Source organism: Schistocerca gregaria, chromosome 1 (genome assembly GCF_023897955.1).
Source record: "Schistocerca gregaria isolate iqSchGreg1 chromosome 1, iqSchGreg1.2, whole genome shotgun sequence".
NCBI lineage: Eukaryota > Metazoa > Arthropoda > Insecta > Orthoptera > Acrididae > Schistocerca > Schistocerca gregaria.
This window is the reverse complement of record NC_064920.1, coordinates 128,646,903-128,672,517: the sequence shown is the minus strand read 5'-3', so window position 1 is coordinate 128,672,517 and position 25,615 is coordinate 128,646,903. Positions and strand designations below refer to the sequence as shown.

General features: G+C 43.1%; 1 protein-coding gene across 10 annotated transcripts in view; it reads right to left on the bottom strand.

Moving 5' to 3' along the window:
* Window positions 1-25,615, bottom strand: part of LOC126334773 (arfGAP with SH3 domain, ANK repeat and PH domain-containing protein) — a 1,031,989-nt gene that overhangs the window by 114,217 nt on the left and 892,157 nt on the right. For all 10 annotated transcript variants that reach the window (XM_049997423.1, XM_049997407.1, XM_049997360.1 and 7 more), the window contains exons 3-5: window positions 23,828-23,976; window positions 18,473-18,727; window positions 1,733-1,818 (exon numbers count right to left, since the gene is read on the bottom strand). In XM_049997423.1, coding sequence (XP_049853380.1) covers window positions 1,733-1,818; window positions 18,473-18,727; window positions 23,828-23,976 — 490 coding nt within the window. The remainder of the gene's footprint in view (window positions 1-1,732; window positions 1,819-18,472; window positions 18,728-23,827; window positions 23,977-25,615) is intronic.

The following is a 25,615-nucleotide window of genomic DNA, read 5'->3' as shown; positions in this document are numbered from 1 at the left end:
GGTTATGGGAACGATACTACAAATAGTTAGCTCAGATTCCACCCCGCGAGCGAGGCTTTCCGCCTTCAACAATTCCACCAACCACCTGCACGAACTGAGGATGACCTCTGAACCCAGACGGCAGGAATCATTGGTGCCGACATGAGCAATAATTTGCAGTCGGCTGTACCCAGTGCTCTCTATCGCCGCCGGTAGGGCCTCCTCCACATCTCGGATGAGACCCCCCGGCAAGCAGACAGAGTGAACACTGGCCTTCTTCCCCGACCTTTCCGCTATTTCCCTAAGGGTCTCCATCACCCGCCTAACGTTGGAGCTCCCAATAACTAATAAACCCCTCCCCCCGTGTGCCTGCTCGGACCTTGCTGAAGGAGCGGCCACATGTCCACTCACAGGCAGAGCGGGCGATGCCACACGGCCAGCCTCCACATTGACCCTCCGCCTCGTGTGCCGCGAACGCCGCTGAACCCGCCACTCCCCTTGGGGAGAGGGTGGCCCAACCGGGCCCGGTACCCGCGAAGATGTCTCGACAGCAGGGACAGTGGGTGAAGCATGTAACACCTGGGGTGTACCTTGCGACGCACCACACTGCCCACTGCCGCTACACTCCGAGGCAGCAACCTGGAGACGGCTGACCGCGGCCATCAACACGCTGACCTTACGCCTGGTGGTGCCCTCGTTGCTACTCGAGACGAGTACGGAATACGCCAGCAGCGGGTTTCGTTCGCCCTCTCCCTTCCCTTCATCCATAACGATACAAACACAGCACTACAGTGCACGAGCACTCATCACACACGTACACACCAGACACTCCGTAACATGTCGACGGAAGGCAGGCATCGGCCAAGCACTTCCACGAGGACCTCGCGCACGAAATGGAATTTGCGCACTGTCTCCAATGCTCATTTCCCGAGTATGGAACTGAATTTGACAATGAGGACTTCAAAGTCCCACAGTCTTCCTAAACGTGGAAGAATCATTGACACGTAAGTTTTCTTGTTGCTCATTTCTCAACAAAATTCAGCCCCCCCCCCCCCGACGGCGTGAAATACGTCATGTCGAAAGACAGAAAATTATTTTTGTTTTCCCATTTGGCACTCAGTTTCCTTTTCTCTCACATTTTTCCTAATGTGGAGTATCCACGGAGTGTTTGTAAGCGCAATATTAGAAATAACGAATGACAAGTCACATACAGACTTTTTGCATATGTCAAAGATATGGTTCGGATTTTGTTATTCTCAATCATTATAACATTCCAGTAGCACTCTCGGGAAATATTCTCGCAAAATAGCTGTTATTTTTATGTAATTAAATCTTAAGAATAATTACATATCAAGCTTTGGTCACGTGATGGAAAGCACCCAGTTGTTGGCTTGGCTCTGAGCACTATGCAACTTAACTTCTGAGGTCATCAGTCCCCTAGAACTTAGAACTACTTAAACCTAACTAACTTAAGGACATCACACAACACACGACTCAAATGGAGCGTTTTAGCGGGTTTTCAAATTATTTGAATTTCATTTCCGTTTAATTTTTTTTAAACAGTGAAGGGGGAAAAACGTATTATAAGCATAAAATGACATAATAAACCATCGAAGACGATTAAAAAAAACACAGTCAAATGTCCTTTTGTGATCAGTATTCTGGTATTGTTTTATGGTGGCAATGAGCAAAATAGCTACGAAAAGGCTCCAAACAATGCTGTACGATAAACGCTGCTGCAGGCTTCACTTACTTCGTCTGTGCGTGGTAGTACTCAACGAGGTGCTGAAGCAGTTCGATGCCTTTCTTCGTCTTAATCTCATTGACTTTTATCAGGTACTGAAACAACAGAGAGCGTAATTAGACATGCAAAAGTGAGATATGCTAGTGTTAAAAAATACGAATAGCGATGTGCTTTTGAATCTATGTTACACTTCCCTGAATGAAAACAATATTCAAACATTATAAAAATATCTGTTTATATGCCATTTCTAGGGGAATTAACACTGTATGAAAATAATTAGCAGTATATGTAAACATCAGAAAGAAAGAAGGAAGACTGAGCATTAATGTCCACAGGATGGCAAGATGGGAACACCAACTGGCGTTGGTTGCGGACGGGTAAGGATATTGTCAGAGTCCATTTCAAAGAAACCATTAAGCAATTTAGGGAAACAACATGGAAAACCTTATCTTTACAGTTGGAAGGGGAATGGAGTCCCGTGTCTGAGCAATGCTTTAGCTACCTCGCTCGGTCTATAAAGGACATACTTCAGGTTCGTGAGACGAGGGAATAAAGTGATGGCCAAAACCCGTAATGTAGAACGTGGACTATTCTCAAGTGTCAGTACGAACCACAAAACCATTAGCTGCCCATGACTTGTGTTCTGCCGAAGGCTGGTGATAAGTATTGCGCGCGACTGTGGTGTAACTTATCACTTTGGAAAAACGTTATGTTTCACGCAACGACTACCTAGCCGACGAATGATGACCACGAGCGTTGAAAGTATTTTTCGTAAGTTAAGTAGTTTAGAATTGCAAAAAGTTTTTATTATTGTTTCTGCATGTAACCTGGTACGGATGAATGCCGCGCATCTTCAAAGTAGTGCTACTGCAGTTTACCACGTGTTGGGTGCTACGTGCTTGCTTGGCAGTTATGCTGCGCTGCGGCATCCCGGCTTGGGGATGCGGGGCTCGCCTTCGAACAGAAGGGCGCGCCGTGGCATTGCGGAGCCAACGAGAAATACGGGCCCTGCAACGAACTTGTGACGTCACACTAGTCGGCTTGTCCGACACACTTCGCGAACTCTCGGTTCCGCTCGGTTCGGTGCAGGGCTCACGGGAAATCAACATGTATCAACAAGGCCCCCACTAACGGTCTTAATTTTGTCGTAAGATATCTAAAGCTTGCATGAATTTAAATGCGCAGTCAAGAATTATTGAACTTGTCTAAAGTATAGGGTGGTTATAATTAAAGTTAAGCTTTCAAAATGCTGTAGAAATAACACCAGTGGTGAGAATGACGTCGAATTGCAACGGAATATTAAAGAAGGTTAAAATGTATGGTAGACGAAAAAAATAGTGTGAAAATTGATCTATAGATGGCGCTGTATGTGTCAGAATACGTAAATGGAAACACGTGTCATGCGCACGACCCATTGAAGTTGGTGTAACACGACGGTTACACGGCTTTTCCTCCTCTCGCGTCTGCAACAGTCACCATGACTGTCTCAATGCAGGATTCCCCTCTGCTTGTAAAGCTGTATTACAAGAATGATGACTGCGCACACGTCGCTCTGCAGAAGTTCAGACCCTGAAGGGTTTGAAAAAAGGCGCTGGTCCAATGACTGCCGTCGGTCTGCAGCAAATGATTCGTAAATTCGGAGAGGCGGATTCTTATGGTGTGCAACGTGGTAGAGGAAGAAAACGAACTGATTCGACATCAGTGAAAGCAGTGGCCAAAGCAAAGCACGAGGAGACGAGTGGTGGTGTGAAAACGTGTAGTGCACGGAGACCTGCCGGCAAAAGAGACCTTTACTTGCTCGCATGGACGTGGACAATGATTGGCCGTGGAAGATTTTTTGGACGGACGAAGCCTACTTCCATCTGACAGGATATGTTAATAGACAGAATTGAGGAGTACGGGCAACTGAAACTCCACGCACAAATCAACCAGTCCCACTTCATCCTGAAAAGGTCACTGTGTGATACGGGTTTACGGCATTTATCACAGGAAGACACAGGTGCTTCCGGTCCTTTTATCTGTATCGTCACTGGTAAGCCGCTATGAGTGTATTATTCTGGCACACCTTACGTATTTTTGTATGATTCATTTGTCATTTGTAGTCGACCACTATTGAATTATGATGCTTACAGCCCAATCTATTGCTACATTTTGTAATCATTTATTTTTCTTCTGCCGTACGTTTATCCCCTTCTCTGATAATATTCCGTTTCAATTTGACGTCATTCCGGCCAGTGGTGTTATGTCTACAGTGGTTTGAAACTTTAACTTTAATGGTAATCACGCTGCTGTTACTCCCTCCGCGGAGGAGACGGCCGCTGGCGGTCGAAAGACCTGCAGTGTCACGTGCTGTGACGTAAGCGCCACGGCCGGTCTTTCTCGTGTGCTTCGGTGACAACGGTGCTGCTGTCACGCAACACAGACGACGCTTGGTTGTCTTTCATTTCGTTTACAACTGTCATTCGTTACTGTCAAGTAGAGTCCATGTAACGTCATATCGAATGCATATGCAGTGTTCCATTACATAGGATGTCCCAGGAGGAATGGTCAGTATTCAAGGATCCGCCATGAACACACATCGGAAGCAAACAGCTTCACATAGTCATACACCGATAACCCAAAACAAAAACATTACGACCACTGCATAGCGCGACACTGGATGCTGCCTGGTGGCGTTGCTGTGTTTGTGATAATGCAGTTTGGCGAATAGTTTGTGTGTAAATGGTTCAAATGGCTCTGAGCACTATGGTACTTAACATCTGAAGTCATCAGTCCCCTAGAACTTAGAACTACTTAAACCTAACTAACCTAAGGACATCACACACATCCATGCCCGAGGCAGGATTCGAACCTGCGACCGTAGCAGTCGCGCGGTTCCGGACTTAAGCGCCTAGAATAGCTCGGCCACCGCGGCCGGCCCACGCGACGCGGTAACAAAAGTATGTAAGCGGAGCAGACACGGACATGTATCACCCTTGAGAAGACATGAGCTGCAAATGGGAAATCCATTGAGATAAGCGACTTTGACACAGGGCAGATTATTATTGCGCCAGAGCATGTGAACGAGTATCTCGAAAACGGCGAAGCTGGTCGAATGTTCACGTGCTACTGTCGTGAGCATCTACGGAAGGAGATACTATTCAGCTAGGCGCTAAATGGTTAGACGTCCACGACTCTTCACGTTGGCTTCGAAGACGTGTCTGCTCTGTGCCGAAAGAGCGCAATACTGGTGCACGCACATATGTTAAGAAGCCCACCGTTTATCGTACATTGTCAAACATGGAGCTCCGCAGCAGATCACCCCTAATGTTCACAAGTTGACTCAAAGACATCGTCATTTACGATTGCAGTGGGCACAGGACTATCGGAACTCGACCGTCGATCAATGGAAACGTGTCTGCTTTTCGAGTGAATCAAGTTTTCGCTGCATTAGTTCAAGGTCGTCTTCATAAACACTGCCACCGAGGTGAACGGCGGCTCGAAACGTGCAGCGCCCCACGGACGCTGGCTGGTGGCAGAAGTATTACGGTATGGGAGAGATTCTCCTGCGATTGCATGGGACCTGTGACAGTAATCGAAGACACGCTGACGGCTGCAATTTACCTGCATCCCTTCATGCTTGATGTCTTCCGTGGCGGCGATGCCATTTTTCAGCAGTATAATTGTGCACGTCTCGGAGCCAGAACCGTGCTACAGTTATTTGCGAGCATTATAATGAACCAACGTTGATGTGTCGCCGACCAAAGTAGCCTGATGTGAATCCTATGGAAACCATCTGCGTCGCTACCGAGCGGCATCATTGCGTACGCAAATCAGCGGCCCGTTATGTACGCGATTACATGTCCTATGCGTAGACATCTGATGTCACGTACCTGCACAAAGCTACGAGCAAAATGTCGGATTCGTGATATGCAGAACCAGTGAGGAATTCGTTCCAAAAACGTACAAACAAGCTGTTAAGCAGGTGCTCATAATGTTTTGGCGTATCATTATATGCCCTATTCCGAATGGTTTCCGAACTAGAACATATTTAATGTACATTTTACCAGACTTGTGAGGGAACATCTCAATCATACTCACACTAATCGCTAGGTTGATCGTGGTAGTACAAATAACTGGCCACCAAGATCACCAGAGCTTATTTTTTATTTTTTATTTATTTGGCTGGATGAAACGGAGGTTGGATACGTGAGATAGGCTGCTTGGTTCCACTATTAACGCTGCTGCCCTCATTATGGAATGTGCAGAGACGTTCAGACAACCAACACAAGATGTTCTCCCATGATGCACAAATGCCCTGAAGTTGCAATGAAGCTGGCGGCGAGACATTCGAACATTTATTGTGAACCTTTTCCGCACCCGTACTACGACGTGTACGATAATGTACAGATGTAAATATCTTTAAAATGTGTATTTTACAACTGATACTTCGTAAAAAGCATGTTGTAATGTTTACCAGCTGTTGCATATGTGTAAATCTGACAGTGTATTCAATAATACAGAAAATCAACAACAACGTAGGCTACATCCAGTGTATTCTATCTCGGAATGAACTCTGAATAGGCCGCATGTCCATACGAAGTTTTTCGCTGCAAGTGATGGTTCGTGCCATATCCCTGAATACTGGCCACTCCCCCTGGAACATTCTGTATGTAACAATTGTAACAGAAGGCGTAATACAGCTGTGTGCGGAAGAAGTGCACTGTGTTATTTAGTAGGAAGTAGAAAATTTATCAAAGTTTCCAGACCCCATGCGCAACTCCAACGGAGTAGTAGTCCACATTAATGCGATCTACGCGGTTTTAATGAGTATTTATTCAACACGAGCAGTTCAGTATTTCAGGTTAACAAGTTAACAACGCTTGCAATCTGAACACGTACATTTCTGAAAGTAGGGAAAGCTTCGGCACGTGTCGAAAGAAAGAATTTGCACAACAAACGTACGACACTGTACAATATGGCCATGATCGACGATCGTATAAAACGCAGTAACTCAGCGAAGAACAAAACTAAATTTCCACAAACGTTTTAGAACCCATGTAAGTAAACTAACTCTTTTTCGTTCCGCTGGGCTGTTACTTCCTTCTGTTCTGAACTACCTACCAGAAATTAGCTGTCTTAGCACGGAAGAATTTCATGAATCAGTTCGGATTCAGGAGGAACCACTCGCGTGAAACAGTTTCCTTTATTCATACTCCATCCTACAATCAATGTACCCAATTGAGCAACTGAATTCCGGAGTCCTATATTTTCAAAACCTATTAGACACCGCACCACATCATCGACTGGATCCACCAAGTTTTGACTAACAGAACCCAGAACTTTCAACAGGAAACAAGCTAACACTAGATGTAAGCTAACAAAGGATCACACGATTATTGATGTTCTACGTATACAGCATGAGCTAGCTAGGCTGCTTGCCTGAAATATTTTCAGAGGTGTTTAAGACTTTGTAACTCTGTTTCTACCCAAATGAATTGCGAGAAAGTCCTCAGTAAACGATGTAATGTCTCCTTAATTACAGAGATATCCGTATGAACTTCGATTTTCGAAATGGAACAGTAGTAATTTGTGCTGCTAGTACGGTAGTTTTAAAACAGAGGGATTCAACAGCGTTCCGCTCTTCAAGACCCGGTAAGTAGTATCGGAGAAATCATAATATTTGGACCTTAGGATTCATCTAGATACGAAGTATTTTGGCACTGAGTCCTCGGATAAAGAGTTTGCGTTTAACTTGTTGCGTAGAATTCAAAAATCCCAATCTTTGGATGACTGCCTCCATCATCTTCGTCAGGGACTAAGTCTTACTTTGTGAAATTGGCGAGGCCCATTTTGCATGTGCTGCAGTACTACGACATTGGGTTCCCACAGTAGTTCTGATGATAACGAAGACACTTTACAACACATTTCTCCGTGCTGCGCCACTTTGTAAAATGTTTTTGCCTCGCACAGGATTCTACGTGCGAATTTTACGTGTACAAGTAGGGTAACTTCGCACCTCGGTATCTTGCAAACAGATAAAAATATCAAGACTTCGTAATCTTAGGAATATATAGCAAAAATCTAAGCCATTTGCTGTGCACTGTTGTCTTAGAAATCATCCGATGAGTTTTGATCCGCTGGTGACAGCGAAAACATAGCAAAAAAAATCCTTTTTGAAAATATGATGCCTCCACAAGTCCCAACAAGCCCACCCTAGACCCCATCAAACGCAAAAATACCCAACATATTTGCTCCATTTGCCTAAGCATGAGGAAGAGTGTAATTTCATACTTTGACCCTGTACTGTAGGATAGTGACTAACCTTTTTTTGTTGGTTATACAAATAGTCTCTATCCAAAGCACTTTACCCTATCTTTTTATCACCAATAGAACCCGAGGTACGAGCACCGGAAAATCCCGTTTCTATGCGTGGCGTTTCGGAACATACTAAGCACGCACGCTGTCGCATGGATACCGACAATCAGATTTTTTTGTGGTTTCGCTTTTGTTGCTGTTGCTGTCGTAATGTTGCAGTGTTAAGAGTGTACCTTGACATTAAACTCATGCCATGAAATATTATTTAACATTGTTTATACCTCAGTCCCTGCTTTGACGCGCACTTTCCTTGAAAGGCTCTGGCAGAAACAAGAACAGAACTGCTACCATAACTAACTGGTGACTGAGGCTTAAATACCACATCCTTTGCCATCCAGTTGGTTTGTCGGTCTAACCGTAACTGGTATCAGTTTCAAATTGAATTTTTCTCCACCATTCCGCTGGTGTGACCAGATTCCCTCAGCTACATCGAACTAGAACGCTCCACCAGCTGACACGATGTTCTGTATGATGAACTGTAACCTAACCGCATAAAATAACGAGCTGCAGCAACATTAAGTTGCTGTGGTATTTACATCGTGTGACAAGCCCAGCTTCCAAGTGAGCTCTTCACTACACTGAAGAGACACAAGTCATAGGATACCTCCTAATGTCATGTCGGACCTCGTTTTGGGTGGTATAGCGACTATACGTGGCATACTCAACAAGTCGCTGGACGTCCCTTGCAGAAATACAGCAGTCCGTAACTGCTAAAGTGTTGCCAGTGCAGGATGATGTGCACGAACTGACCTCTCGATTACACACCATAAATGGTCTATGTCTAAAATGTTATTCAAATCAATCGCGAACAATTGTGGCCCGCTGGCAAGTCGCATTGTGATCTATAAGAATTCTATACATGAATGGCTGCCGAACATAACCATTTCCAGTCAATGATCGGTTCAGTTTCGGAATACTGAATTCCCTAACGATTTCCGAAATAGAATGCCCATTTGTCTAGCTCCAACTAGCATTCTGCTTTCAACGGCTGTTGATACTCATCGTGCGGCCATAATCAGGTCGGAAACGTCTTCACATGAGTGACAATGACAGGTCCGTCAATGCACTGCCGTCTTATATCTTGTGTACGCGACACTAGCGCCATATGTATATGTGCATACCGTCATCCATGACTTATCACCTCTGCGTGTATGAATGAACGGAGTTCAATTTGTAACTAGCCCTTAAATGTATTGTAAAGGGCAGTATAGCCATGTGTGTCACGCGGTAGCTCGCAAACAACCGAGGATAAGGCAATTGTCGTGGTGGTGATGAGGAGGGTTCACAGGACCTTATTGATAGTGTTTACAACAGTGATGACTTGATGTCAGTTAATACACTGACGGACACGAATTGGGCATAGTTCCTCTACTTCCAGCATTAGATTCACGTAGAACTACTGCTTGTGGTTTTTCGGAGTCTGAATAACTGCAAGACAAGTCAGTTACTTATTTATCGCACCCATTTGTATTTTTGCGCATAATTTTGCTGTTCTTATTTTTTATTACGTTGCTTTGTTACTTTTTTTGGTAAGGTGGCTATTGCTGTCCCTTAGCCGAAATAATTAATTCAGTATCTCTTCTAATAAATAATTCAAAAATAAAAAACCGCACCAAATACATTTAGGCAGTGTGGAAAAAGTATACCTAATGTAGCACCAGGTGTCGTCCTAATATCGCCCTGTGCAGTATTAGAGATACTGGCTGTAACAATTTTAAAATAGAATTAAGAAATGAAAATAAATTAACTGAACATTATAGAATATTATCATATTTAATTACATGTAGAATTACAGTTCTGTCACGTAGTTTCACATAGAAAAATGTCTCACACCACATACATTATACGAAATTGGAATGTATCCTTCCAAACAGATATCATAAATAAAGGCTATATAGTCAGTAGCTCCAGAACATTGTTCATGACACAACATGAGACATTTAGTACAAGTTATCCATTTTTGGTTATCACTGTTAGCATTCAACCGCGATTCTTATACGTTAAAATATATGTATAAGGATCGCGGCTGAATGCTAACAGTGACAACCAGTATAACGACAACTGCTACCTCGACTCCATAATGGATTGTATTAAATTATCCATTTTTCTCCGGGCCTGTCAGTCAAATAAAACTGATTACAGAAAGGACACTCGCTATCATTTTCACTGTCTTCGTCGTCTCCAGACACTGTCAATGAATTATCAGGATCGTCATCTGATTCTAAGGATGTCTCCAATAATGGCTTATGTGAGACATTCCTTTTCTTATTATAATAGTTTTCTTCTTATGCATGATTTCTCCTTTTATGTTTTGCAATGAGTTGATTATTTTTGTTTGCTCTATCAGCAAAAATTGTTTATGCAACATTTTTGTTTGATTTTTTGGAAATGCCTTCAATGAGCTCCATTTTATACGGTGTACCTGTCAGAACAGTTGGTGGGCAACTTGGTCGTCGTCTTTCCTTCCCATGAACAGTTTGGTCTTTCAGTTGTGGCAAGGGGCTTATATCTGTCGGAAAAATGGTGCGGTCATTTGCAGGTGGTGAGGAAGTTTCATACCTGGCCTGTCCTCGAACAATGGGTGTACCACTCTTGTTTACGGGTGGTCGGGAGCCACCGGGTCCAGGCTGCGGCTCAGGTAGTTCCTGTCTGATGCGACTTGTTTCAGCTGGATGTATGTCATTTTTTGGTGAATGACAGAGTCTTGTGTGTCGTCTTGTTCACCAGTGGACACAGTAGAGTCAGCCACTGAAAATTCATGGTCTTGGAAAATGTTTCTGGCTCTGAGCACTACGGGACTTAACATCTGAGGTCATCAGTCCCCTAGAACTTAGAACTAGTTAACCCTAACTAACCTAAGGGCATCACACACATCCATGCCCGAGGCAGGATTCGAACCTGCGACCGTAGCGGTCCCACGGTTCCAAACTGTAGCGACTAGAACAGCTCGGCCATCCTGGGCGACGGAAAATGTTTCTGTTCAGTGGATACATCCCAGTTATTCTAAAACCATGTCCTGCTGTAGCTACTGCGGCTGACTTTTTGTAAGCTTCAGCAAACAGCTTTACAATCAGGAAATGACTGACCACTCTACCTACATGATTTCTCAACCAGATTTCTATTTCCCGTGCGTAGTAAGTTTTCAGGAGAAACATGAATGCTCTGTCAAGAGGTTGCATCTTATAAGAACAGCGAGGTGGAAAACTCACTATTTGTACACCATTTTCCCTAGCTGACTCAAATAAGGGTAAATTTGTTGTGGGTGAATAGTGGCCATATAATACCACGATCACGGGGTCGTCTTCTTTGGTAGGTTTTACACTTTCTGAAAACTGATCTTCAAACCATTTAACGAACCTTTCAGATTCTATCCATCCTAATTTGTGGTAGACGACCATGCTTGCATTCGGTGCCCCATCTAATAGCTCTGTTTTTGATTTTTTCGTGGAAATACAAATAAAGGAAGTATAAAGTGACCTATCGCACTCATGCAAGTAACAACGGGTACTAGCGATACAGAGCCAACTTGGTGTTTACCTTCACTATGTACTAACTTTCGTTGTCATGTGCTGTAGGACTGCCAGACCAGTCTCAACACAATTGTAAATTCTCTTAGGGTCAACATTTATCTTTTCTGGAAGAGGTTCCTAAATGTCAAAAAACTGCTTAACATTTTCGCTGCTAAATCCTCTAATACGTTTCACTTATGTTTGTTGAGGTTTTCTTAAATTAAGTTCAGCGTTTCTCCACGTAAATGAGTGGAGCCATTTCTAGCCAGCAATACTTGTCGATTTATTAAAAGGGGTTCGTAAAGTTTTTTTCTGCCAAATCAAAAGCCATCTTCTTTACATCTTTGGCAGTTAAACCATAAAATCTGGCCTCCATATCTAGGCAATATTTGACAAGGAATTGCCCTATCTCAGTGTTAAGCACAGGTTTTCTTTCAAATTTAACTGTCCAGGATTAACTTTGTCTTTCAAAGTTGATTTTGGAACGTCAAATTGCTTCGATGTACGTCCCAGGCCCATCTCTCTATTCCTAGTAGCAATGATAGCTCTTTTCATATTTTCCTCGGGCCACTGCTTTCTCTTTTTAAGTGGGATCTCAAACAATACGTTATAAGTTGTTGCAAGTACAGATAGAGCGATGAAATGATAGAAATGGTAAACATAAAAAAAGTGAGGATATCATCTCATAGTGCGATGTTAGAACGACAGCAGAGCTGCGATATTAGGAGCAAACCAACATTCCATTATGGACAACTCTACTCCCAAAACTAACAACACAAACGACAATATGCCTATGTCTTGTTAAGCTACATTATTATGTGGTTCTGTTTTATGCTTTACAGTTTAAAAATAGCTTACCTCTCAAAATATTGACTACTGTGCTTTTGAATCCATTCTGTGTACAGAATTTTCGAAAAATTACACAAACTGAAAGCTACTGCATATCCAGCCAAAGATGACACACTACTGAAGGGTTGCTGTTACACACCTGATGAACCTAATCCCGCTAGGTGGCAGCTCCTACTTTGTGTTATTTAGAAGGGTGCGACGTCAGGCTGAGGTGCGATAATAGGTCTGGGTTCCCCTACTGATGAGTGTGCACCGATCAGTTCAAAATGTGTTCGTATTGCGACGCAGACTAAGCAAAGTGAACGGGATTCGAAAAAAAACTGATAATAGCTTTTTTATCTTTCCTTTCAATTATTTATGGCCGGTTTTATTAAAGGACATCTTCGATACATCATGAGCTGTACTATGAATTTTTTATTATTTGTCAATGCTGTTTTTCGGGTTTATAACCCATCATCAGTGGCATCTGTTACAGAGGAACAAGTAATTTTATAAACATCGATGACTGCTATGTGATAACTGTACATAAGTAGCAGTAACATAAGTCTACTTACATTAGGCACATCTACAGCAATGACTTGATGTCAGTTAATACACTGACGGACACGAAAAACGCAACACCCAATAAATGATATGTTATCATTGAGTAATTATTTTGCGAGCAACAATGAAATGTTGATTGTTTATTGTACTATCCTCAATTGTTGTTCTCGCGCAACCTTGAAAACATCATCACTGAATGTGAGCGAATAATGTTCTTCCGCTGCTGCAGCGCTTATTGTTGTACCCTGAATTGTTCCCCTTTCAATCAAACCTGTTTGTAGGATCTTTCTGAGATTGTCGTAGTAAGCTTTCTGGAGTAAAATGGGTATTAAGTCCAGAACAAGCTGCGACAGCTGTTGCTTTGGTGGAAGATGGCCGGAGCATGCATTATATTGCATAAATGGTGGGGACTAGACTTGCCACGGTTGCCAGAACCGTGAGAAGGCACAGGGAAACTGCAGTCTTTGCAAGGAGACCACGAACAGGCCCGTGAAGAGCAACAACTTCACTTTCCCCGCAACCGTAACACCATCGTTATTGAAGCACAAGGTGTGCATTTCTGGCTTAATTGGTTAAATTTGTTTATAATCGTCTTTCTCTTTTTCAATGTTGGACACTTAGATTCCATCATATACACAATATACACAATATTCCATCATAAGATAGTGGATTAGTGTCATAAAAGTCTCTTAAATTTAAAACAAATTTCAGTTTTTGTAAGAAACTGAAGTCTTGTGTTTTTCGTGCCAACCAGTGTACAGTGTCAAAACTTAGGCAGTGACAATTCTTGGTAATGCACGTACCTTTTTCATATTCTACCTTCATATACCAACTGCCAAAAAACTGTAATTTACATACATGAAAAATCAAGTCATAGATATATATAAATATGATCTTAGAAATAACGAAAGGCAGGTAATGTAGATTCTTTAACTTTATTTAACTTGTCAGTTCCATGTGTCCTCTACAACACAGTCATGTCAAACGTCGTCGAGAATTATCACTGCGAAAAATTTGGCGGCAATAACATACACGACAACCTGTATAGTGTATTATAGGATAGATTCCAGATTATATGGTATTAATCGACATGCAAGTCATTGCTGTAAGAAGTCCATAATGTAAATATACATATATTACTGTATGTACAGTTATCTTTTGTAGAAATCGATGAAAATCAATAGTGTGTTCCTCTGTATCAGGTGCCACTAATGTTGGTTGCAAACCAGAAAACTGGTTTTGGCAAATAAACATTTCTAGTGCAGCTCATGGTGTACAGAATATGTCCTTTAAAAAATATCTAAAAGTTGTGGAGCACCAAGCAATCGAGATTTTTATGAAGAATTGTTGAGTGCACATAATCATAACCAACATCTAAAGTATATATTTTTTATAGATACATTTCTTTTCCCATAGTTATTTGATGACACCTGAAGACGAAGCTATAAGCAACTGAAGCGATTTTTGTTCTATAAAAAACGTTTTTGAAGAGTGAAACGTCGTTGAATTCGTATCTCTTAGAACTACGATACTAGCAGATGAAATTACCACTTTCCATCTGAAAAAGTGAAGTTGATTTCGATATCTCTGTAATTAAAACAGCGATGAAGAGAGACTGTACCTCGGTTAGTGAGGAGTTTGTCACAATTCGCCTAACTGAAAGCAGAGTTACGATATGTTAAACAATTTAGGAAATATCTGAGGTGAACAGTTTAGGTTGCGGTTAAGTGGCACCCATATCGGTGTATTCCGCCGCCGACTGACATGGTCGAAGAGACACGATCTTCACAAATTAGTACGCCATTTGTGCGCGGTCACAATGTAGCCGATCTCATCACCTGAACGTACAGACTTCAAACGACAGTCGATGAAATTCAGATCAGTCTGATTTCTTCGATGATACGGACTGTAAGAAACTGCTAAGTTTAGTCATCCTAAGGATGAAAACTATTATAATCGGGATATAGTTCGGAATGTACAGACAGAAATCGCAGGTTTATTGGAAACCACAAGTAGGCAAAGTCTCTAACCGAAATTTTGGTGTGAATTAAAACCTCAAAAAATAATTGGTTCAAGTGAGAAAAGTGACGTATCTTAAGCTTAAAGTTAACCTCCTCCTCCTTTTGCTTGTGCCATTGTCCTGCAGAATCCGCAGGGTCGGCGTTGTTATGGTTAGATTTGGCAGGGTTAAGTTAAGGGGCTGGCCGGATGCCCTTCCTGTCGCCAACCGGTGGATGAGACGATGACGAAGACAACACAACACCCAATCTCTGGGCGGAGAAAATCTCCGACCCAGGAGGGAATCGAACCCGGGCCCCTTTGCACGATATTCCGCCGCGCTGACCACTCAGCTACCGGGGCGGACTTATGCTTACAGTTAATGAAAGAGAATTTCTTGTGGGTCGTGGTGGGCGGGTGGGCATTAGCGATCTACAAATTATTATTACTGGTTACTCGCGTTTTGCTGCCAGTAGGGTGGTGATTCCGTTTGTTTTACATGAAATGGTTTCGCAAATGTGATGCATTTCCAGTCTTCAGTGCTTTAGATAACAGCGATCCTATTCTGAACTTTATGCTTGTCTTTCAGACGTATGCCCGATGACAGTCATTGAAGACTGACGTATGGCTGCGGAAGAGTGTTTATAATATTGCTTTTGAAGGTTACCACGAATCACGTCAAGTGTGTAACAGAATGTTTCTCCCTTCATCTCATATGTTCGTAAAACTTGTCTGGTAATTCCCCAACAGCTGACAACAGAGTGTACAACCTCTCCACTATCTTTTCGAACGGATATGCCGGTCGCTCATTCTTGAACTGGTAAGGATATCGGACGCTCTGTGACCAAGCTGTCAGTCGATGTTGTCGGGCGAACTCTGGCGACGGCGTGTGACGAGCGTTGCCGGTGCCACTGTGAGCGCAGCCTTGGCTGTACCACCCTGTACATCAACGTATCACACAGGGTCAGCAGCACCATTACCTTGTTTACTTGCAGTAGTGCTGGCTATACAGGAAAGTATCGTGTTGGAATGCATGAACGCTTGGACAAGATTTCCTCTTATGAGTAATCCATGGCAACTCAATTTAAAAGCGGATAAGTGAAAAACAGTGCCTACAGCAGACGAAAGTACCCAGTCACAAGACGAGTGGTGAACAACTACAGCAAGCCACGTCATGCAAGTGCCACAGAATACTGCTTCAGTACTTGGAGCCCTCATAAAGTATGTGTGACAGCAGCAGACGTGGAACGAATTCAGAGACGACCTGATACGATCGTATCAGACCGGTATAGCCCAGACGAAAATTGTAACAGAAATACATCGGAAACGTAAATGGGAATCTTTGGCAGGAAGCAGACGTAGTTCTCGCGAGACCCTGTTGGGTAAATTCACAGAGTTATTGATTGATTGATTGATTGAGAGGGGTTATGGGACCAAACGGTGAGGTCATCAGCCCCGCGATTCCGAAGTTAGTCACAGAAGAAAGAGGGTCCGATAAAAGTGGACGTATCCAGTCAGGGGAGTCAAATTATAAAATAATGGACATTAAGTACACACCGCAAAAGGCATAGAAAGTGAGACCAAATCCAAAAAGTGGAAAAAAGGCCACTCATGGAGTCACAGACCGAGAAGACTGAAAACGAGGCCCCAACCACAATCAACCTGCCTCTGCTCCAAGACGAAAGTGGTTTTTATTTGCAGCTCTGAGGTTCTACTTTAAAGGAGGAAACAGACCAGTTCAACCATCCGTGAATCGTCTGCTAACATTAAATTTAAGGAATCGGGAAGACTATATTTAGCACGAACGGCCGAAAGAAGGGGACATTCCATCAATATGTGAGATAACGTCAGTCTGGCTCCACAACCACATTGTGGGTGGTGGAGGGGGTGGGGGGGGGGGGGGGGGGGGGCAGGTGGTTACGTAGGAGGAAACGATAGGTCAGCCTCGTATGACCAGTGCGTAGACGGCATACGGCATAAAACAGTGGACTCCTTCCGAGAGGAGCGGAAGGAAGAGCGCCAAACAGCAGCATACTCCTTGATTGTGTAGAGTTTATTACTATGAGCAGCAGCGCACCAGATGTCATTCCATTTTTGGGCAAACAGAGATTTGACACAGATCCGCATATCCGCAGCTGGAATCATGAAAGGAATGGGAGGGGGGGGGGGGGGGTAAGTACTTGTTTCTCTAACCACACGGTTAGCCAGTTCATGCCCTGGGATGCCTACATGGCGCGGGATTAACCGAGCGGTCTCAGGCGCTATACTCATTGACTGTGCGGCTGGTCCCGGCGGGGGTTCGAGTCCTCCCTCGGGCATGGGTGTGTGTGTTTGTCGTTACAATAATTTAGGTTAAGTAGTGTGTAAGCTTAGGGATTGATGACCTTAGCAGTTAAGTCCCATAAGATTTCACACGTGTTATGAGATGCCTACATGACTTGGGACCCAGAGAAAGAGAACTGAACAGGCGGCATGTCCAAAGGCAGAAAGAAGGTGATGGATAGTAGAGACCAAAGGGTGCCAAGAGTAGCATCAGTCGATAACCTGCAGAATGCTCATTGTTTTCTGAACAAATTAAAACACTGTGGAGGGAGGCCTGAGAAACAAAAAGGAGGGTTAGAAACTCTGCTGTGAACACACTATGTGATCCGGACAATAAATGGTGTTCTAAGGCAATAGGAGGCGTAGAAGAGTATCCAACATTATCGATTGTCTTAGAACCATCAGTGTAAAAGGTGGTGGCACCCTGGAATTCTGCAGTTATGACACATACAAGACGCCGGAAAACCGTAGGAGCGACACAGATCTTAGGAACCTGGAATAAATAGGTCATAATCCGTGTTTCTAGGCATCATCCAAGGCATTGGGGGGGGGGGGGGGGAGAAAAGACACGGGATGCATTCCAGTCAATGGAGATGGAGTCGCCACAGAGTGAAGTAAGGCGCATGACAACCGGCAATCCCACCAGTGGGCGGGTGTTGGGAGGGAGACATCCCTCGTTGGCAAAGAGCACAGGGTACACAGGATGGTCAGGGAATTGGCGATTCGCGAATGGCGATTGCGTGAGAAACCAGTAGTTGGCTCCGTCGTTTGTGTAGAGGGGGAATCCCCGCTTCTGTGAGGAGACTATCAGAGGGACTAGTGCGAATGGGAAGTGGAAGGAGAACCTGACTACCGTAATCTAGTTTGTACAAGACCAGAGCACGGTAAAGATGGAGAAGAGTGGAACGGTCTGCATACCAAGATGTGTTGTAAATTCAGAGAAACTGTATTCGGGAAAGGCTGTGCGATCGATATGCTGCCAATATCGTGTACCTCGCGTAGTCATCACAGAATAAGATGGTAGTGATTAGAGTGCGTAGAGTCATTATGCCCTCGTTCAATACGCCAGTGGAACTGGCCGGAAAATGGAGAGTATTGGAACCAGGAGCCCCGCACCACGCAGTGAACAGTATCTCGCAGGCGCCGGTGCAGGTAAGCCACGCACGCCCACCTCGCACATCTGCAGCTGGAAGAGGCGGCGCTCCTTCTCCATCTCGTCGGCGACCTCGGCGGGCGTCACCTCCGTGCGGATGAGTCCCGCCTCCTTGGCCTGCTGCTTCTTCTCCTTCTCGATCTTGGAGTACTTGGCCTCGTAGTCCTTCCACGCCTTGTCGAACGGCCGCTTCAGGTCGCCTTTCACACCTCGCAGGTCCCCTTTGAGCAAGTTGTCCAGCGGGAACATCACGATGTTGTTAATGTTCTGCATCTGCAACGACATCGTTACGCGATGCCATCAGTTAGTCCAATATGCAAATACATACATACAAATATACATATATTACACGGCCAGTAACTAAATTTTATCAACAACTCTGAGGTATTACTAGTAGGTTGGAGCACAAGTTTTTGTTTTGCATGTTGGTATTCCGCTTGCTATGGCTTTATTTATCGACTGTCGCTTTTTTATTTGTGTTTCACTGTTGCTTTTTGACTTTACATACTGTCATTTGGAGATAGATGGGCTGTGGACGCTAGAAAATGGAGTACCAAGTGGAGAAACCGGAAGATATTATTCTATTTAATAAAGGAGTGACTGCAGCGAAGGTGGCCAGAAACATTTGCACCGTGTGTGATGATAATGCCACTGGACAGACAGGGCAAGAAAATGATTTTCTGGTTTTAAGGAGGATCGTTCTGACAGTGACTCTCCAGGTTCAGAAAAACCTTCGGGGTATGATGATGCCATATTAAACACATTATTCCACAGTGATCCAAGTCAGTGTACACGAGAACCGGCAAATGTGATTGACTGTGATCAGTCCACCATCGTGCGACATTTGCATGCAATGGGGGAGACTTGAACGACATTTGCATGCAATGGGGGAGACTTGAAAACTGGGTGTATTGATACCGCATCTCTGCTTGCTCGTCATTTATTGGCTCTTGAATAACACCGACAATTCCTATCCTGCATCGTTAATGGTGACGAGAAATGGTTTCTTTATGCTGACGTAAGAAAAAGAAAGGAATGGTTAAGTCCAAACAAAGCAGCAACTCCCCGTAGAAAGACTTGCGTGTATCCGCAAAAGATAACGTTATGCATCTGGTGGAACAGCGGCGACGCGGTCAACAGCTGAGGCGTCTAGCAGATGCAATGCAAGAACAGTGAATAGGAAGAATGCGTGAAGAGACGCTACTCCATGACAAAGCCCGCAAGCATTCTGCTGAACTGAGAAACTCTATACAGTTGTTGGCATGGGAAGTAATTCCCCACCAGCATTTTTCACCTGATCTTGCGCCCTCAGAGTTTCACTTTTTCCTCTCTCCATTGAACAACCTACACGGAATTCACTTCCCGGATGAAAATGGGCTCCGAACATGTCTCGACGGGGTCTTCGCCTTAAAACCGTGCGACTTCTACAGTCGTGGAGTCGTAAAGTTACACCAGCGTTAGCAAGCTATTGTAACTACTGAAGGAGAACATATTATTGGTGACGACAGCCTCTGTTATGCGTATCTGTTGTGTTTAATAAACTTATGGAAAAAACGCCATGAACTTATGCACCGACCTAATACTATTTGCACATGATACAGTAATAACACAAGAAAGAATGACTCCAGCTAGCAATGATGATGATGATGATGATGATGATTGGTTTGAGGGGCTCTCAACTGCACAGTTATCAGCGCCCGTACAAATTCCCAACCTTTCTTCAGTCCAATCCCGCCACTTTCATTAATGATGATGAAATGATGAGGACAACACAAACACCCAGTCATCTCGAGGTAGGTGAAAATCCCTGACCCCGCCGGGAATCGAATCCGGGACCCGGTACTGGGGAAGCGAGAACGAGACCGCGAGCCCACGAGCTCCGGACAGCTAGCAATACTTCGTCTAAGACCCAGTTCTTACAGTTTCTGACACATAATTCAACAAAGCCCGACGTTTTAATTTCACCGAATGGGCGTATGATTTGTGAAACAGATCAGTTCAAATTTCTAGGTGTTCAGATAGACAATAAACTGTCGTGGAAAGCTTACGTTCAGGATCTTGTTCAAAGACTTAATGCTGCCATTTTTACTACTCGAACGGTATCTGAAGTAAGTGTTCGTTTGACACGAAAATTAGGCTACTTTGCTTATTTTCATTGGCTTATGTCGTACGGTATTATATTTTGGGCCAGCTCTTCCCATTCTAAAAGGATATATTTGGCTCAGAAACGGCTGGTTGGGGCAATGAGTGGTGTAAGTTCGCGAACCTCTTGTCGATCCCTGTTCACGAGTCCGGGTATTTTGACAATGGCCTCTCAATATATGAATTCTTTACCGTCGTTTCCTGTTAACAATACCAGCTTATTACCAATAATAAGCAGCTTTCACTCACTGCAGAACTCCAACCTGCATTTGGATCGGACTTCCTTAACTCTTGTGCAGAAAGCTGTGCAGTATACCGCTGCATCCATTTTCAATAAGCTACCACAAGAATTCAAAAATCTTAGCAGCAATCCACGCGCTTTCAAATCTAAACAGAATAGTTTTCACGCGGGTCACTCCTCCTATTCTGTTGAGGAGTTTCTTGAAAAATTAAGCCGATATTTATGTTGTATTGTTGACTGCGTTTATTGAAACTTATGGCCTGATTTTTCTGGGTCCATAAACATTTTATTATTATCTGTTATTGCTTTTATGTTGTAATTTCATGTACAGTGCTGACACGTTCGATGACCTCGGATACTTGCTCCTCAGTTTGATCCTACGAGACTTGACGTGTAAATAAAGTAAAACAAAATAAAAATGTACAGAATAGAATCTTAAAACTGCATCACATAACACCAATGTTACGGCGTTCCGAAATAAATACCCTATAGGTTTAAGACATTAAACAACAACGAAATAATGGAGAGGCTACTACATTTGAATTATCTAGGCTAATACGATCTATCATTATGACAATAATAAAGATGTTAAGCTGCACAGATATGGAGCAATGTGCGAAATACTAGATAGGACACGAAACTTCCTGGCAGATTAGAGCATTATAACACATCAACTCAGTGCCCCACGTTTTTTCAATTAGTTAATTATGTAATTTTAAAGTAATTTCTTGTGTACGGATGTATTTCATTAATTCTGACAGTGTTGACCATTTAAAAATTGTAATATAATTGTGATAATTGAAAAATAATGTCGTAAAAACTTTGTGTAGAAACGCTGGCAAAGTCGGGGACGTTCGTATTGTGCAGAATATTGACAATAACACCGTTGGGCGCTTGAGAATGCAGAACCAGTATCAAGCGTGGAAAGAGAGAGGTGAAGTGGCGGTGCTGTAATGCATGATGGAGAGTGTCCCAGAAATGGTGGTGTGAGCATGGCAAGGCATCTTGGAATTGTGAGCGAGCACGTATCTGGGCACAGTACAAGGAATGTAGGAAGAGTTGTTACTCGAAGAAGAGTATCGTGTGGCCCAAAACTATTAAAGCTTTCTCGTTGTCAAAGAACACCATTTTGCCAAGAATGGTCATTACAAAATGCGTCACGTCTCACCACCAGTAATTCACTACGAAGTAATATCAGGACAGGGATCTCCCTAGTTCTGTACAGTCCTTGCCAGCGTCACAGTTGCAGTGCTTGAACGCTGCAGTGGCCATGTAACTGAACCATAAAACCTTATGAGTGCTGCTAAGTATCCCGATTCATTAACCATCAGCACAGTCCTTACCTTCCTCCGTAAATACCGAGAAAGTCACAAATGAGAGAGATAATTCAATGAAGATGAAAGTAATGACATATGCAGTTTTAACTTAAATCAGCGAGTAACTAAATGCAATAACATTTAAAGTTCTCTGTGCATTGTAGTGTTTCTACTGCATCCAATCGGCAAAGTAAAAGTAATCTCAGTGTCAAAATGCGTATACCATTTCAACTAACGCGACTTATATACTTTTATGTTGTGTGTCTCGCAAATATTTCATATATTTGTGATTTTCGTAACACTGGCAGCGCAAAGGTGTCTTCCGAGGGAAGATTGATTATGAAGTAGGGGTTAGTCACAAAACCTCATGAGAGACAGCATTACAGTGAGTAACGTCATTCAGTACATTTCGCGTGGCGTACCTGATGCTAGCCAGTAACTATAACTGATTTCGATTAGTTACAAGTAATGTCAACTAATTTCTACTTAAATTAATACTGTTCACACTGTATGTGGCATTTACACTCAAAGTCGCGCACGTGCATTTGTGTCCCGCTGCTGCCTTCCTAACTCATTTGTGATTATTACGTAATTTCAACTTTATTTCAGCCACTAACAAACATAAACTTTTGCTTCTTTTTGAGATGGCGACCATAATTAATTAATCTGATACCTAAATTTCATGCGATCGTTTACTTATTAGAATTATTGTTAGTAATTCATTCAACCTATTACAAAATGTTATTTTCCGATCTCTTAATGTTCGTGATGAGTATTTATGCAATAGCGGCCAATTTATAACCATCTGCAATCTTTGAGTTAACATTTTTCTATAAAATCTACGCCTATTCCTGTTAAATAAGGAACATTAGGTACAAGGGTCATTAAAATCATTTATATAGAGAGAGTGTAGGTACGTTATAACTTAACTACAAACACGAAAAGATAGAAAAATTAAACTTTATAAAACTACGGTGATACCATTGCCGTTGCTCGGAACCGAAAGTTGGCTAAGTAAAAAGGAATATGAGAGCACAATCGCTAAGTAAAATGGAATATGAGAGCAAATTCGCTAAGTAAAAAGGAAGATGACCGCAAAATACAAGCTGCGGAGACGAAATTCTTGAGGGTAGTTGCACAAGAAGAGGTGCAATCAGAAATGTAAACGTCATTAATGAGTTGAGTATAACGCCATTAATGAGAAAATAACCGAATAGAAGACAACTGAAATGACAGTTCTTGAGTTTCTCCCGGCGTATTTGAGAATCAAAATATCCACGTGTATACCGCCGGTCTACAGTGTCCAACGGGCACAATATTTCGGCGATCATGCATGTCGCCATCATCAGGTGAATTGACGGACTGAGCTCCTGTGAACGTTCCGGCACAGAGATCCGTAATCTATGGCTGCTCAGAGGGAACTGGGTTCGGCGGCGGCGGCGGCCGATTTAAATACCCTCCGCCCGCGGCGCGCTCCCTTCGCTGTCAGTCGGTCAATTCACCTGATGATGGCGACATGTATAATCGCCGAAACATTGTGCCCGTTGGACACTGTAGACCGGCAGTACATCCGCGGATATTTTGATTAATTAATCTCCTACCTAAATTTTGTGCTATCATTTACTTATTTAAAATTATTGTTAGGAGCTAAATGTGAAGTTTCGGCGTACTGACCAGCGTCTTCATGAGCTGCGACAGCTCCTTGGTGACGACGGCGAACTTGATGAAGGCGGCGCCGATGTCGGGTTCCTGATCCTTGTCGAGAGCATTGCCGCCCAGCCTCTCCAGCGCGCGCGACAGGTACACCTCGTTGTCCACGTGCGCTGTAACACAAAGCACGCCCGTCACACCGGGTCCAAAACGGCACCGTAAAGTGGCGGCTCGCGACTGTTCGCTTTTGTCGGTAACCTAAAACAAACCAACGCACATCGCTGACGGTGGGAAATTTGTAAACCTGAACTGACGACAGACTAGGATAATATTAATACTGAGCGTATGCCATTGGTGGCCGGTAGACCCGTCGCGGGGCGGTTCGGCCGCCGCACCACAAGTTCTTTAACGCCACTTCGACGACTTTCGGGTGAATGAGGACGAAACGATGATGAAAGATACACAACACCTAGTCATCTCGAAGCAGAGAAAATCCCTGACTCCGCCGGGATCGAACCCGGGACCCCGTGCGCGGGAAGCGAGAACGCTACCGCAAGACCACGAACCGCGGACAGAGACTAGGATGAAGGGATGAAAAAAACTGACTGGTTCAAACTGATACCAGTATTTTTCGGTATGTGTTTGCTCTTGGTTATAACGCATTCTTTTACTTTTTACTAATGACTGAGTAAAAAACCGGGGCATCTATTTGCCATAGCAGCTATGCTAGAATTTTTTTTTAAAAAAACGAGTATTGTTTATTCGAAAATTTCCATTCCTTTCAAATATTGTGTTATTATACAAAATGGGAAGTGATCAGACCTTTTTTTTATAACGACCATCGAAATCTTGTATAGCTCTGCCTGAAATCGTCTTATTTATTGCCATCGAAAACAGAGGGCATAAGTTTAAAATCGTAAACAATAAGTTGAAAATATTACAGAAATAGAAGAACGGCCATACGAAAGACATATAAGGAGAGCTGGAGATTCTGGTGAAAAACAAGGGGACTGGCAAAAACTACTAAATGAAAAAAAAAACTGATTCCAAATCAATTAATTTCTTTATAAGTTTTTCAGGTATATTAATGTAATATCACTAAATATACACAATATTTACTTAGAGCACTTATACATGTAATTTTCAGAAAAATAAGATTTCGAATTAGATTAAGAAATTATATAATGCTGAAACAGAGATTTCTAAAGTAGATTTTGAACTGGAAGACATTTCCAGGGGTTTGTGTGGACTGTGATATAATTTACTGGCAATAAACTGCAGATTAAAACTGAAAAAACTCCAAACAGAAGGAAATTAAGGAGTTAGGACCTGCATAAACTGAAAGACCCAGAGGTTGTTGAGAGTTTCAAAGGGAGCATCAGGTAATCGTAGATTGAAACAGGAGAAAGGAACCCACAGTTACAAAGTTTGTAGCTTCAGAGAAAGACTTTGATAATGCTGTCGAGACTACATTCTTTGAAATTCTGAAGCTAGCAAGGATGAAATGTAGCAGGAGGTTATTAACATCTTGTGCAGAAAGGAGACTACAGATACAAGAGCCGAAGGGGACGAAAGGAGAACAGTGGTTGAGAAGGGCGTGAGACAGGGTTTTATCCTATCCCGGCTGTTATTCAAGGTGTACAATTAGCAAGCAGAAAAGGAAACAAAGGAGAAATTTGAAAGAGGAATTACTGTTTAGAGGGAATATAAAAACTATTGTTTTCCGCTGATGGCACTGTAAGAACTACGGAAGCGTGTCATGATTCCACATGCCAAAAAGATTTTTCTTAATATCATCCACGAACGCCGGAG